Source organism: Lepisma saccharinum, chromosome 29 (genome assembly GCF_977018435.1).
Source record: "Lepisma saccharinum chromosome 29, izLepSacc3.1, whole genome shotgun sequence".
NCBI lineage: Eukaryota > Metazoa > Arthropoda > Insecta > Zygentoma > Lepismatidae > Lepisma > Lepisma saccharinum.
In genome coordinates, this window is record NC_139257.1 from 8,297,192 (window position 1) to 8,314,016 (window position 16,825).

The following is a 16,825-nucleotide window of genomic DNA, read 5'->3' on the forward strand; positions in this document are numbered from 1 at the left end:
GTGGGGGTTACACTAGAAGTGCTTGCTTAATAGAAAACTGATTTGAATAGTGTGTTCCAGTTAAACCATTCCATATTGGTGGACCATGCCTGCTGTAGCTAGACAACCACAAAAAGGTGGGGCCAATTATCCACTAGTATAAAAAGGAGAGGGGATACTGTTAAATTCTGGATTTGATACAAAAGATCCATGGTATTCTGGATTAGGGGCCTGAAAATCTCTGTGGTTAAAAAAGGTAACGGACTTTTGGATGAATTTTGACTATCTACGCCAGAGATTTTAGAGTTGAGTTATAAAAGGAGGGAAGGTTGCGGGTGATTCAGTATGCGCATATATTAATGATTAAGTTGTTCAATCTTTTTTCTCTGACTAGCCCATGCTGACATGAGGTGGTCATTAACTTTTTGTATATAACGATAAGATTGTTTCACTTCCAAAAACATTTTTGTTTAAATGCAACGACCACGTCAAACACAGAAAACTAAAAACAATACTAGAGTTCAGATAGTCAAAACCTACCTTCGCCATCTTCATGCTTCTGCAATATATTTAAATCCAAACTGTACAGCAAAGCCATTTGTAAAGCCAGGGTCACATTGTCTATTGCTCCAGTTGATCCAGCTTCAAACTTGGTCCTAGACATGTGGCCTATCAAACTAGTTGGAGAAAATTCAAAATCAAAACACAACCAAATTAGAATCTTACAAGCCTAGAATTTTCTTCTAAATGAAACTGCTTATATAGTAACTAATGTAATGAAGTTGTTATAATACCAGGTAAGGTATGATGTTTCGATGTTAAAACTGTCAAATAAATAAAGTTACAAGAGTCAAATGGAAGTCTCAAAAGTCCAATAAAAAGTGTACGGCAGACTGCATACAGCTCAAATTTACACGAGGTATTAACTGTTACTTACAAAATGATTTCAAGGCTGCAGCACTAATCAAGTGAGTTCAAAATGCCATTTCTGTTATTTTAAAGATGGCGCCTCCTGTACACACTTGCACCAGTGAAGAGGAGTGGTTTCTCAGCCTAAAACTTACAGAAATTTCTAGGCAAATGAAAATTCAATATCTCTGTGCACCTGCAAGTTTACTAATTTAGGAGAAAGTTCAACAATGGCCTTAGTTTGCAGGCAGAGACCTTTGCAATGGCTTATAATTGACTGCGCGCGGACACTAAAGACTTATTCAAAGGTACACAGGCACTAACTCAAAATTGAAAATACGAGGGTCATTCGGAAAGTAACTTCTGTTTGGGTATAAAAGAAACACCAGGACATTGTGAGTTTTTATTATATACAACTGAAAGAGACAAATCTAAGCTATTTTTCTACATAAGCGCAGTTTCTGTTTGAGACACTTATCATATCGGTGAACAAGGTTTACAATACCCATGTCAAAGACATCTGCCACCTGTGCATTCAGCCATGCAGTAACACTGTCCTTGAGCTCTTGGTCATTGTTGAAGCCCTGTGCTGTGCCCCTAGCCACTTGTTTAATTTGTACGGAGGCATACGTTCACTAGAAGTATTTGGAATTGTTGACATGAGGCACCGTAAAATCAATCTGGGCTTTAAGGAGTAATGATTGTTCTCTAGCAATGCTCGAACTAAGGACCTTCTCCAACATTTTCAGTGGGAATTGTTTGACCACCCTCCTTACAGCCCAGATTTGGCCCCTAGCAATTATCAGCTCTTTCCACAAATAATCAGCCATTAATGCTGCAGTAAGATGCAATTCTTGAAGTTACTGAATGATGCTCACAGTTGACCTTCTATACAACAATCGCACACAAGTGATCTGTTGGTTGAAAATCAGACTACACTGCTGATCTCAGATGCCATATTGAAGTTACTGAACAATGTAATTTAAACTTGTTTAATATTTCTATACAGAATAAAGTTTTTACATTCGAGATTTTAAAAAAATAACATTTTACTAAAAGTGTCCAGAATTAATGCCACTACTGTATATATGAATGGTATTTATTGCACCTTCATTTAAAATAGTATTTTTAGTAGTGTGCAAAAAAATATAGCCTTTTTTTCCCCTTTTTTGGCAATAATTTTCACCTTTTTTTTGTTCTTTTTAGAGGAAAGTTTTCACTTTAAAATCCAGTCTCTATTAATCAAGAAGTCCTGGGTTCAGTACCTGGTGGATGCACACAGTGGTTCAGATCCCACTTTAAACAGTAAGTCCAGTCCCAATCAGCCAATTTGTGCATAAAGTGGGCATAAACTAAAAACAAATTAAACTCAATTAATTTTGAAGATCACTTCCTTCTTAGCACTGGAGAACTGATGTGCATCTACAGATAAACACTTCCGCCAACATAATTAAAGAACTGATAATGAAGTCCTCAGACCTTTCGAATGATTAAACCAATAAACTAAAGCATTTGTCAAAGAGTTTGATTCTAAGTTTCCTTGAAAAAGGAAAACATATAAATAATAAAAATAGTGGGGAGCAGATATGAAAATAGATTATTATTAAACTATTTTGTTTTGCTATAATTTTTTTAACTTCATTTGCATGTACTATTTTCTTGTTCTCTTCTTAAACCAATAAACTAAAGCATTTGTCAAAGAGTTTGATTCTAAGTTTCCTTGAAAAAGGAAAACATATAAATAATAAAAATAGTGGGGAGCAGATATGAAAATAGATTATTAATAAACTATTTTGTTTTGCTATAATTTTTTTAACTTCATTTGCATGTACTATTTTCTTGTTCTCTTCTTCCGCTCTTTCTAGCATGAGCTGTGCTATGTTTACTCTCACTATGTCCATTTTCATCAGCAACTCTCTTCACTTAGGCAAACTGCACACTGGATCCGCCAGGACGTGACGAGTCATTTTTGTTGTAAACCAACTCGAGGGAAGGTTTAACATGAGGCTCTTATGGGTGGCTGCACACTGGGCAAAACATTTCATTGAAGTCACCTCGAGTCACGTTGCGATGGCATGCGACAAAACAATGAAGGTCTGGGAAATTTGGTATCGCAAGGAGCAGCTTACGACAAAACGATCTGTCCATGCGTGAATCTATTCAATTCAACCTCTAATTACAGACAGGAAAACTTGAGGCCAAAATTTCCGAACTGGGGGCAGTATCATGGTGGTGATGTTTTTATTGAACATGATTATATTCTGGCACAGGAGATTGCCGAAACAAAAAATTTGGATGATCAGATTAATGTTGGTGCAATGTAGCTGCGCGAGGTACAACATTTAAGGATTTGTGAACTTGGCTGGTTGGTAATGCTGATTACATGGATTTCTAACATTTTATTTAATGCAAATATAAGGTTTATTGCAATTTGTATGTCTGTAGGTCTACTATTGTGCATTCGGTGTTGGAAATTGTTCACTTCAGTGGTGTATTCTGAAAATTTGACCCAGCTTACCGCAACTTTATCAGAAATTGGACAGACTTCACTCAATTTCACTCACAAGCAATACTATTGCAGTCTGTAGTTTTCTAGCTGCAGAAAGAATATTATCTATGTTTTATTAAATTTACGGTAGGTATCATCACCATGCTCATCCACACTCACTATGACGTGACCCTATGTTTCTCCATGAGGAAGTGACTATTAAGCACTGCCACCCCAATTATTTCAAAATTACAAGCTCTGTTCAATCATATTCTGGAAATAAGTACAGTTGATACTGCTTTATATGTAACTTAGTTCTGTGTAATTCTGTTTTATACGTAATTATTGTAGGTCCAACAAATACAATTTAAAAATGTGTTAATTAAACCTCATTTGTATGTAATGCACTTATACGTAATTTGAGATCATACGTAAAAATTTTAATAAAATACAGTTGATTTGTGCAAAACAAAACTGCAAAAGTATGCATTTCTTGTGGTTACAAAAACAAGAAAAGAGAGCATGGTGGTGTTTGATCTCGAAAGAATTGCCCCAATTGTTCAGAACGAGATGCATTTTCTTTTGTACGTAATCAGTAGACGAAACAACACACGTTAAAAAGATGCAGATAGCTGACATTTGAAGTTTCACGTTCCATAATAAAAACAGAACAGTGGTTCCTTCACAACGTTTTCAGTTGCAACTGGTCGACCGTGGAAAACAGAAAGAGGAAATGTTACACGTTTGACCAGAAAGTAAAATTTATAAGGAAGTAGATGCGAATTCATATAAAACTTAAGAATCAAACTTTTAGATTCGTCAATTTACCACTTTATGACAGAAATAGCGTGTATTATGTATTTCTTGTTCCTCAAAATAGATACAAATACAGTATTTTAATAATGATATGACATGGTATGTAAATCTGATTTGTAAGTAATTATCAGTTATACATACTATTTTCCTCTTCACCTTGACATACCTATAACTCAGGTTCAACTGCACTTATTTCTTGTCAAGTATTCAAAACAATAATTTACATTACATTTCTTCCTAATCCTACAAGAGTTTGCCCAAACCTGAACAAATGAGCTACCTTCAAGAACAAGAGTCCACAGATCTATAATAATGAGTAAATAATTGTCTCAAAGAGTATTCCTCACCATTTTAGTGGTTCAGTAGGGAGCCCACCTTGTGCTGCCCATAGGTAAACAATATCTGCAAGAACCTGTCTGATTTCAACAAAAAGGTCCATAACCTGTCTATGGTGCCGGGCACCGCCAAGTGCTCTATTCTGCTGCAGGAGTTCAATTTCTTTAGATAAGTCCAGCTCATCCAACAGTTCTGAAATAAAAAAGAAATTGCTTAAGTAAATTTATGCAAAGTGCCAGAGGCCCTGGACTAAACTCAGTAACCAACTCCTTACTTATATCCACCCCATCAATCTCAACCACATACAGGGTGGGCATATTGTATCTACCAACTACAAATGACAATGGAAAGACAGCGAGTGCATATAGTAACTTTGTATGGTTAAGAAATAAAAAATATAGACATGGGCATTTAATAGAGTGCATAATATGGACAATAAAAATATCAGTGCACCTTCAAAATAACATCCTCTAAGAGTCTTCTTCCTGCTTGGATGCACTGTTGGAGGTGATGATGGAAGGCTTTCATCACGTGCGTCTCAACATGTTCCATGGAATAGCGCATATCTCATGGTGACTGATGGCTCACAACATAGCTCTCCACTGTCTAGCCCACTTCAGAATGCTGTGCATCTCTGGAACAGGTGCATGGCGATCTTCATTCTTCCGCCACTGTGCCCGGTGCCTGTTTGGATGAACGTTTCCACTGCCACAATCCACGTCTGCTTCGGCCAACGATCCATGGTATACCAATTGCCTGACTCCCAACTCCTCACACCTGTAGGTAAGCCACACATGTGCACCTGCATCTTGTCAGGGTTGCCAACTCAAATTGGTAGATACAATACGCGCCACCCTGTATTTCCGACATTTTCCATCCCACCAACAGTCCAATACAAACACTGGTGAAAGTGATCCTCTTTTGACCAACTCCTGTTGCTATCCACTCCCATCATCTGAAGTCACTGCAGTGTAGCACCATTATTGTTTCTCCAGTGAACATGCAAAATAAAGAGATTCTCTTTTCTGTGGTGTTTACTGTTTCCTCCACTTTTATATATGCATCGTTTTGCCCAAAATTTTCATTCTCCTATGTACTCATCATATACATTTCTTTCACTTGTTTTTATGTTCCCCTCCTAATTAGGGTGCTTCTGGTGATTGGTTTCAATTCAAGTCTCAGACTGGACAAATTGATTTTCAATAGGGTTGGCCATTTTTGCCCAACACCATGTGGGTTTTTCAGGTTGTACTTAAAATATATATATTTTGAAAATGAAATACCCTTTCTTCCTGGCAGTAATTTACCTGAACATTCAATTTGTATTGTTTTAGTCGACAGAACCAGAAATTATTTAATACCTTTTTTATTTATAAATACTATCTGAACAGAAAGTTGTCACATTCTTTCAACATATGAGGGAGAGTCAAATGAATGCTGTTTTTGGTTAAAAATTCTGTCCCAGTCAATGCTTTGCATCATGGCATGTTGTGGTGAAGCCATCCCTCCCCACTTTGCTACAACTCAGAGAGTTTTCATTTCATCGCGTCAAGTAAACGTTCCAGAACTTGTAGGTAAAACGCCTAGTTAAAAGGTTGATCGTTAGGAATAAATTCTACAAGAAAAATGCCGTTTGCATCAGAAAAAGGAATCTGCATCACCCTGAGTGAGGTAGGTCTGCAAGTGACAATTTACCATTCCTAAAGTGGGAAACATACTCGTAAACTTGTGTCTTCAGCAGACCAGCTTCCTTGGAAGCTGTTTTAAGCATTACAACTGTTCCCGCTGCCATTTTCCCTGACAGAAAACAGAATTTCACAACCACCATCACAAAAATCGACCAACGGGGCTTAACAAAAAAACTATTACGTGGCACTATGACTACATTTGACAACACTGGTAGGCATACTGATGCAGAAGGGTCTCCACAAAAGACATCTACATGGTGGATATTCTAAGACCATGATAAAATTCAAGTATAATTCCTGGTCTTCAGGGCAAAATTTCTAAAAATTCAAGGGTACAAGCAGATGTTTTCTCTATTTCAACCTTATGTAATACAGCCTCTCCCCCCCCCCTAACACACACACATGCAAATACATTAACAATATAAAGGATCTGTGCAATTCATATGCAACCAAAAATTCAAATTCAATTAACGGTATGTACCTATATTAAAAATATATACTATATGGTGCAGAGTTTAAATTTGCCATTTCACATACACAGACTCGGAATACATTTACAAATGCAAGTCTCAAATGTCAAGGGATATACTAATCTAGCACAAAAATTATTAATTGTATAAGAATTTCAAACTCAAATTTACCTAATCAGCTTCAAAATATCTTATCTTGCAATAATCTTCCCTCTGTTACATAGATTGTTCTGCACAGGCAGGCTAACAAACTAAACGGATTGAGAGAATTTTGTTTTATTTTCCACGAAGCTTTCATTTCTTTCCTCCATAAAATAAAAGCATATTTATAAATATGTATAAAATAAATTGAATTTGGATTAATAAAATTTGCAATTTTTCATGTCTGCAGAGAAAACTACACATATATTTCACGTATAATTCCTGGAGCCAATAATTCATGCATAATTCCCAGAATTCCCTGTGAGTAGCCACCCTGATGTAGAGGCGGAAGCATGTACTACAATGGGCCTGCCCACCAAAGAACAATTCCGGTTTATTTTGGGTCTCCCCACATATAGTAACTACTTCAGATTTTTGGTATAATACGAGGCGCATCCAGAAAGTAAGTTTCCCTATTTTTTTAAAAAAACAACAACACAGTTTCAGGAAACCATTTATTGGCAACAGGTACAGCAAAAGTTCAGCTATTTTTCAACATAGCAACCACCAGAATTGAGACACTTGTCGTATCATGGTATCAACTTTTGGATCCCACTGTCGTAGAACTCTGCCGCCTGTAAATGGAACCAGCGTGTGACAGACGTCTTCAGCTATTCATCGTTGCCAAAATGCTCACCGGAGGACAGGAATTTCTTGAGGTGCAAGAAAACGTGAAAATCGCTGGGAGCCAGATCAGGACTGTAAAGTGATGATCAAACAACTCCCAGCCAAATTCCGTCAAAACAGCTGCTGTGCGCCGAGCCGTATGTGAACGAGCATTGTCATGGAGGAGCACAACACCTGCAGTAAGCATGCCACGCCTCTGGTTTTGAATGGCACGTCGCAATTTCCTTAGTGTTTCACAGTAATGGTCAGCATTCACCGTTTCACCTCTGGGGAGGAAGTCAATGAGCAAAATGCCCTTCCTGACCCAAAACACGGTGCACATCACTTTCTGTACCGACAGCGTCTGTTTGAATTTCTTCTTGACCGGAGATCCACTATGCCGCCAATGCATTGACTGCTGCTTGGTTTCCGGGGTGAAGTGCGAAATCCACGTCTCATCGCCCCTGACGATCCTGTCGAGGAAATCATCGCCGTCATCATGGTACCGTTGCAGGAATGTCAGTGCTGCTCCTGAACGTTTCATTTTGTGTTCGGGTGTCAGGTTTTTCGGCACCCACCTGGCACACAATTTTTTGACAATCTCATGCAACACGGATCACGATATCTGCGGAAAAAGGCTACTCAACTCCGTAATCGTGAAGCGACGGTTCTCTACGATGCACTGCCGCACCAGCTCAACCAGATCATCAGTGATGAGGGACGGACGCCCACTGCGCTCTTCATCATGGACACTTTGACGACCTTCCGAAAACTGCCGACACCAGCGACGCACCATCTGCTTACTCATAATGTTCGGCCCGTAGACCTCACAGAGCTGACGATGAATGTCAATTGGCGCAATGCTTTGTGCATTCAGGAACTTTATCACCGACCGAACCTCGCATGCGGCGGGAGAAGGAATACGAGATTCCATTTTGGACCACTGCTGCCTCGCTACTGGCATGCGGCGGGAGAAGGAATACGAGCTTCCACTTCGGACCACTGCTGCCTCGCTACTGGCGCCAGGCGGGATCTGTCCGCCTGGCATATGATTGATACGTCTTAGCTCTGCTGCGCATGCGCAATTTACACGGCTCATTATGTTTACTTTCACGGGGAAAAAATAGGGAAACTTACTTTCTGGATTCGCCTCGTACACAAATTTAAAATTAAATTTCAAAACAACACTGGACACAATGACAAAATCCATTAAATGGCTTGAAATAGTTCCTGTTAGGGCACGCATTTCTTTTTTTAATGTGTGTATAAATATGTGCTCCAAAGAATCCTCTCTCCGTGTTACCGACTAAGTTTGCCATGGTAATCGTGTTTTACAAAGACTAACAAAGCACTATGCCTGATCTTAGTTTTGAGCTGTCAGTTAACATTTGCTAATGTGCTAAGCAGGAACAAGGTGCGAAACCTGACCCTCAAAGCACTTAAGGTACTTTTCCATGATGACATGGAAGTTTGGTTTTCCACTGCAATGTCAGATTTTGCACCTTAACTGAGTGCAGATGAATCCCTCTGCTCTTTCCAACTTTAATCAGTTAACGTCTGCTCTTCTCTTGTAGTTGAACCAAGAATTCTACTCTATGTTATTTATAACTAGACCTCTGATTTTTAGTGTGCTTTTAGGTTCCCATAATAGGTTCTAAAAATCCTAAAATAGGTTCTAAAAACCTTAATTAGGTTCAAAATATTCTGAAATAGATTACAAAAAACTTGAAATGGTTCAAAAAGGTAAAAAAAAAAAAAAAAAGTAAAGGTAAAGTGCTCAGCACCATGCCATAAGGTGTATAGGGGGTGTGGGGGTAATACCCCACACTTTCTTGATCCGGTCGTGAGTGGGGGTGATGTGATCAGCATCACGCCCCTGACCACCTTTACCCCCCAAGGTTTCCCCCAGGTACCCATGTCATTCGATGCTGGGTGGGAGCTGGGGCCGCTTCCAACGTTAGAAAAGTTCCCGGATTTGAACCGGCCAGGGAATCGAACCCGAGACCTTTAGCATGGTAGTCAGACACGTTACGGACTGAGCCACCGCAGCCATGGTTCAACATTCCTAAAAATGCTGATTAGATATAATCGTTAAAAACAAAACTGCAAACGATACGTAAGAATATTTAATATGTTATAACCACATTTTCTTTCTATACATCATTTTCAAAATTATCCACAATTTATTGTAATGGCTTGTATGTACGCATTGCTTGCATTATAGAATTATTTTCCTGTAGTTTACGGTTATTACAAGCATAAGAAAACATAATAAATGTCTGATGAAAGGAGCGTGTGTTCTCCTGAAACGTCACAAAGAAAAACTGTTTTCTTATGCTTGTAATAACCGTAAACTACAGGAAAATAATTTATTGTAATAGTATTACTACACTTGTGCTGTTAACAAAAGTTACTTGTTGATATGAAAAATGAATTGCGTATGTATAATTTGCTGTATAATACTTCTGGAATTATGCATTAATGTTTCTCTGTAGATGTGAAAAAATGCAACTTTTATTAATCCAAATCTCATTTAATTTAAGCATATTTATGAATGCCCTGAGGCAAGTTTCTCACGGGTTAGCTTTTTTTTATCAAGGAAGAAAAGAAAGCTATGTGGAAAATAAAACAGAATTTTCTCAATCCGTTTACTTTTTTAGGGTTATCTGACAGACGGAAGATTACTGCGAGATCTTCAAGTTGATTAGATAAATTTGAGTTTGAAATTCTTATACAATTAACATTTTTTCATAGTAGATTAGTATATCCCGTAACATCATCACACAGACCCCTTATATTGTTAATATATTTGTGTGTGTGAGTGGAGAGACGCAGTAATATGTAAGGTTGTAATAGAGAAAACAGCTGTTTGTACCCTTGAGTTTTTGGAGAGTTCGACTTGTTAACAGGGAATTATATTTGGATATTATCATGCTCCTAGAGGGGCCACCCTGAATACATAATCTTTTTCATGTTATCCACAGTCAAATTCCTCCTCTTGTCTGTGAGGATCATCTTTTATGCTGAAAATTACCATTCAACAAAAACATAGTGATACAAATTTGAATGCTGAAAAGTTACTTCGCAAGGTGTGAATGCCACAGAACACAGACCGACACGAAAGTGAGCAAGACCACATGTATCAGATGTTTGCACTTTGGACTATGCAAGTGACAGTGAGGCCTGACATTTTGCTTTGTTTAGAGCTTTGAAAACTCATCACAGACTTGAAAGAAGGGAAATAAAACGCAGTAGTCGTTCAGTTTTTTTGTCACCAAACAGAGCAAATACCTCAGTGTGATACAGGGTGCATGAGTAGAATTGGCTCAAGTTTAATCAGGAAATGACAGATAGTACAAGATTTTCCCTGATCCATGTTTTCATTCCAGATTCTCAGTTATCACTAAGACTTCAAAGAAAGCAGACCTCAAACAGATTGGATGATTAGGAGTGGCCTGAGGAGTGGAAGTGCACCAGCACACATGGTCAGGAAAACTCAGAAGTGGCTCAAGGATAACTTTTCTGACCAAGTTACCCCTGATATGTGGCCTCCAAACTCACCTGACGGCAATTCTCTTGACTATTATCTGTGGGGCATGGTTGAAAGTATCACTAATAAGACTGCCTATAACAATACAGGTGAGCAGAGGAAAAGAAACTGCCAAGTATTGAAGATTTGTCTCCCGAAGATGTAAAATGCGCCTGTTCTTGCTTCCGGGGTCATCTGGAGGCTGTGATTGAAGCTGAAGATGGCTTCATTGAATAATTGATTGATTGATTGATTTGGTGTTTTAAGTCCAGTTTATGCACAGTAACACTAATCGGGACTGGACCTACAGTTTAAAGTGGGATCCGAACCACTTGTGCCTCCACCGGGTATCGAACCCGGGACCCCTTGATTACAAGGCGACGACGCTACCACTGCGCCATCGGGGAGGCCTACTTCATTGCATAAGTTCGATCTATAAAGCATTACTTTGTTCTTGTTTCTGGAATTTTCAATAAAATTTTTAAATTAAGAACTTCATGTATTTTCCACGCCAATTCTACTTGCGCACCCTGTATAAAAATCCTGTAAAACCTTAAAAATATATATCTAAAACAAAGTTTGCTTTAGGCACATAAACCTATAATTTCTAACAAGCAAAATAACTTATTTCTTAATTATGTGCAAAGAATAAAATAGGTTAAAAACCTAAAATCTGATGTCTATTCTTAACTTTACAGTTGGGTCAATCCATATGAAGTCATACAACATGGTTGCTTGACCATTTTTAAAAAAGTTTATTTTTTGTGTGGTGTGAGCCTCATATGTTGACAGTTCAGAACCACTGTTATTTTATTGCATGGTTACATGTTGCCATTTTCCTTGCTATAGTTCTGCACCCCCTGGCGATAGAAGTTTGAAACCTTCAATGGAGAAACGGGAAAGTCTTATAAGTGCAATGTATGGTTGCTCAAAAACCAAAATGCACTTACAAGGTAACAAAGAAAATAATAACATAGGAAGCTTTACTTTTTAGCATGCCCTCATATATATACTTTATTGTAGATCCATTTCAGGATTGTAATGTTGTTCATTGACATTCCAGTTTGCAAAATTTTAACACAAAATGTTAATAAGAAATGAAATTAGGCATACCATATTTAATGCAAAATATTGATTTTTTCACGAGTTTTGTATCTCTTAAACCAATTGAATCTCAAAGTAAAAAAAAAAGGTAAAGTGTTCCCCTGTGCATAGCACCACGCCATGAAGGCGTATAGGGGGTGTGGGGGTAACGCCCCACACTTTCTTGATCCGGTCGTGAGTGGGGGTGATGTGATCAGCATCACGCCCCTGACCGCCTTTAACCCCCAGGGTTTCCCCCAGGTACCCATGTTATTCGACGCTGGGTGGGCGCCGGGGCCGCTTTCACCGTTAGAAAAGTTCCCGGATTTGAACCGGCCGGGGATCGAACCCGGGACCTTGAGCATGGTAGTCAGACGCGTTACCGACTGAGCCACCGCGGCCACAATTGCCACAATTGAATCTCAAACTTAAAATTTTTACTAAAGTTACTTATCATGGAGTACTGTATTGTGTACAAATTTCAGATTTTTAAACAACTGCACACCAGAGATATTTAACCCTGAACTTGGAATTTTTTAACAAAAAGTACATGTTTATGACCCTGTAGAAAAACAAATATTAAAGTCTCAAGTTTCAAATAATTTTGACATACTCTATTCGTACACAGGTACTTGCACAAATAAATCAAATGTCAAACAAACTGCCTCCTCCCAAAAAAAAAATTCCGAAAATGTCATTTTCAGCGATTAAAATACACAATTTTGACCTTAAAATTTATTATGAAGGAATAATATTTAGAAAATTACACAGACATATAATTGTAGCCTATAATGTGCTTAACATCACAGATTTTATCTCATTGTCGTAGGACGTACCAGAGCTGAGATAAAAAAGTTGCCGCCAATGCTTACGAATGGAGAAAATGACACGCGCCATGATAAAAAAATGCCCGCCATCTTCAAATCGGTGATAGTAAAAATAAAATAACAGTGGTTCTGAACTGTAGAAATATGAGGCTCACACCACACAAAAAATAAACTTTTTTAAAAATGGTCAAGCAACCATGTTGTATGACTTCATATGGATTGACCCAGTTGTGAGTGAAGAACAAAATATAACTTCAGATTTATAATGAACAAAAGTACTTACCCAAAATCTTATTAATCAATCCTTCATCCATTACCTCCTGTGTGTATTTTGTAACATAATCAATGATATCTTCCAACGTCTCTACAGTCCACGTGATACCTCTTCGAGCCTGCACAAGAGTTCTGAGAGAGCTCACCAATGCTTTGCGGCCGTCATAATACAAGAGAACTGCGACCAAGCCTCTAGTTAACCCGGGGTGGTATGGCATTTGCTGCTGTGCTGAATATATGGAAGAAAACAGAAAAATATGTCAGTGACAAAGAATTTAACACAAACTGCAAAGAAAAGTGAGCTACAGTGTTATCATGTAACACACGTCTTCTGGCATTTTATGTGAACTTCTCTCTAGATCCAGAGGATGAAAAAATAAGTTTTTGAAATGTTGCAGTTACACCAAAAAATCCATGGATTATTACAAGTGTGCCTGCTCAATTCCATTTAAACATTCTTGTTGTTTGGGTTAACCTGGAGAGGGAGGAAAAAACATAAAAATATGTACAAATACAGATATATAATAATGCTAATTTGTCCAGCTCTTTTTATACTTAGCTGTCCATTATTCTCTGTCATCTTTTTATATATAAAAATGGATGTATGTGTGTGTGTTCCAGCATAACTCGCGAATGCCTGGAGCAATTTTAACCAAACTTGGTATACATATGACTTACAATTTGGAAAGAAATACTGTGGGAGTAAGACACCCCTGGCACCCCTAGGGACGGGGTGGGAAGAGGTTACATGTAAAAATAATCGAACATGACCGATATTAGTGTGGAATTCATAGTTGTCGGGGTCGCTAAGATGAATAGTGACACTCCCAATGCCGTTCAACTCCAAGTTCATCACCTATCAGCATGGGGGGTGAGAGGGGGTGAAAAATGAAATGTCAAAAATGACCTACATTCGTGTCAAATCCATAGTTTTCAGAGTCGCTAAGCCGATTGGTGACATTCACGATATATATATATATGAGAGAGAGAGAGCGAGAGAGAGAGAGAGAGAGAGAGAGAGAGAGAGAGAGAGAGAGAGAGTGAGAGTGAGAGTGAGAGAGAGATATTCTCGATCACAATCAACAAGTCACAGGGACATTCTATTAAGTACTGCAGAGTGGATTTAAGATTGACAGGTTTCTCCAAAGGATAAACTAGGGGAGAGATATTATTCAGTTTTCTTCTCCAAAATAAGTTCTGAGGGTCTGCAGGGTAACCATGCAACCCCAGCAACAAGCTACTCCACTTCTTATTTGCTAGGTAAGACTAATCGAGACACTTGAATCAAACGCAAAACTGATATAGCATGACCATTTACCTGTGCACAATAGATCCAAGGCCATATACTCATTGAGATTGTACATGTCTGATATAATGAGGGTCTCGTTCACAAGTTCCTTTGAGAGAATCTGATGACCCATGCCTGGAAGATTTATCCCTTCTGTAATGCCCTTTCGAAGTTCTTCTCGGTGTTTTGCATTTTTGGGCTGAAAATAGAAAGAATAAAAAAATTTAAGCACGATCATGTAATCTCTGCAAAACCTGTATTGGATTATGTTTAGCGGTTTTACGTATATCTGCTATTACGTAACCTGGATCCTCTGTCCTCTTGAAGTGTAGGGGTTTCTAACAGCCAAGTGATCCACAAACCACAAAATTACTTTACACTAGTACTACCTATCATGCACCTACGATCTAAAGGGCTCACTCAATGATGCCTCTATGATAGATTGATTTTGTGTTTTAAGTCCACTTTATGCACAGTAAGGCTTATCCAGACTGGACCTACAGTTTAAAGTAGGATCAAAACCACTATGTGCCTCCACCCTTGATTACAAGGAGATGACAATGATGCCTCATGGAGATATATTTATGTACATTAAATTTCACTTCTCTCCTTCTCTTGGTTGCCTTTTGCTCCATTACAGAAGAATGCACTTTTCCGAACTTCGCTCAACGAATGCACTATTTATCATAGTGCTAACCTGCCACTGTAATGCAAAGTGTAGAGGGTGCAATCACACATAGCCCCAGTGTCTTGACTAGAAGACTTAGTAGGGAGCTTGGTATTCCGCAAACCACTGTGTGGAGAACTCTCCATTACAAGCTGAAGAAGCATGCATACCACATCCAGATTGTGCATAAGCTTGAAGCTGAGGACTATGCAGTCAGAGAAGCGATGTGTCACGACCTGCTACAGGCTGTGGAAAATGACAATTTGATGCAGAATGTCCTGTTCAGCGATGAAGCCACATTCCACACCTGTGGGCATGTGAATAGACACAACTGTAGGAACAACCACATGCGCAGCAGGAGTGGCAACGGGACAGTCAAAGTGAATGTGTGGTTGGGGATAACGAGGTTAAAGGTGTTCATGTTCACTGAAGCTACTATGACCGGACACATACCTCGATATGTTGGAACTTTTTTGGAGCCACAGCTGGTATCTGATGGGATTAGGGATAATGTTGTTCTTCAACAGGACGCCACCCCCATTTTGCCCTAATTGTTTGGGACTACCTGAAATGTTTTTTCCCTGATAGATGGATTGGTTGTGGCACGCCAAGGTTGTGGGCTCCCCACTCACCAGATGTGACACCCTTAGACATTTTTACCTGGGGAATCATCAAGTCTCAGGTTTACCAGGTGAAGATGCAGAGCATTCAACAACTCAAACAACGGATTCGGGCCTTAGCTGCTAGGATTACACCCATCATCCTGGAGAGAGTTTTTCGATCTGTCATGGAGCAGGGGGGGTTGTGTCTCAACGTGCAAGGTGGTCACATTGAAATGTATTGATTCTGTGTGCTGTTGTGGTGTATGTTTCAGTACAATTACATATTGTGCAATAAAATCTGTATAAACACAAAATGTAAAGTGACTTTAGAATTACCCTGTATATATTTCAATTTTTCTTTGCTTCTTCTTTCCAATTATTCATTCTTAGGATATATTTTGATGCTTCCCATATGCTGTCTTCTTTTCTCTTATCATAGTCTCCCAAAAGGCCAGTTCTTAAACATCTTTCCCACTACGACTTGAAAGGGAGAGACATAAGCGAGAATCTCTCCACCCTCTCACCCCTTGGGATCCTTGCTGCATCTGTTTAAATGGTGTGTCCCGCCCACTGTTATTTTCTAATTTTAATATCTGATGCTACATCTATGGCATTGTACTTTTGATAAAGTTCCATACTGTATCTTATTCACCACTGACTTCCTTCTTTTACTGGTTAAAATATTTTTGTCTCAAATTAATTTAATTTGTTTTCTTAATGCATTCACATCCATATATCAGTGGTTTCACCATCGTTTTTGTACAGGGACAGGCAGAAAAAGCGGACTGTTTTGAAATGTGTATATAAATAAAACAAATAATGTAATGCAAGGTTTAATAATCAAAATTGCTACAGAAATAATTGCCATTTTCAGTGCATACATTAATTTTTCTTTGTTTTGAAAATTGAGTCTGACAATGAAAAACCTCCATTCCTTATACATTCATGTAGCCTTGATTTAAGTTGGAAGTTGCCCTCACGAGCATTTCATTCGGAATTGCTTCTATTTCGTTGTGAATAGCTAACTTGAGATCACCAATTGTGTGAGGTCTTTCAACATACC

General features: G+C 38.5%; 1 protein-coding gene across 1 annotated transcript in view; it reads right to left on the minus strand.

Annotated features, from left to right (window-relative positions):
* The window catches only part of LOC145981192 (nuclear pore complex protein Nup205-like), a 241,218-nt gene that overhangs the window by 182,300 nt on the left and 42,093 nt on the right, over nucleotides 1–16,825 (minus strand). Inside the window, exons 3-6 of the mRNA XM_083114313.1 lie at nucleotides 14,524–14,692; nucleotides 13,216–13,434; nucleotides 4,540–4,720; nucleotides 520–656 (exon numbers count right to left, since the gene is read on the minus strand). Coding sequence (XP_082970439.1) covers nucleotides 520–656; nucleotides 4,540–4,720; nucleotides 13,216–13,434; nucleotides 14,524–14,692 — 706 coding nt within the window. The remainder of the gene's footprint in view (nucleotides 1–519; nucleotides 657–4,539; nucleotides 4,721–13,215; nucleotides 13,435–14,523; nucleotides 14,693–16,825) is intronic.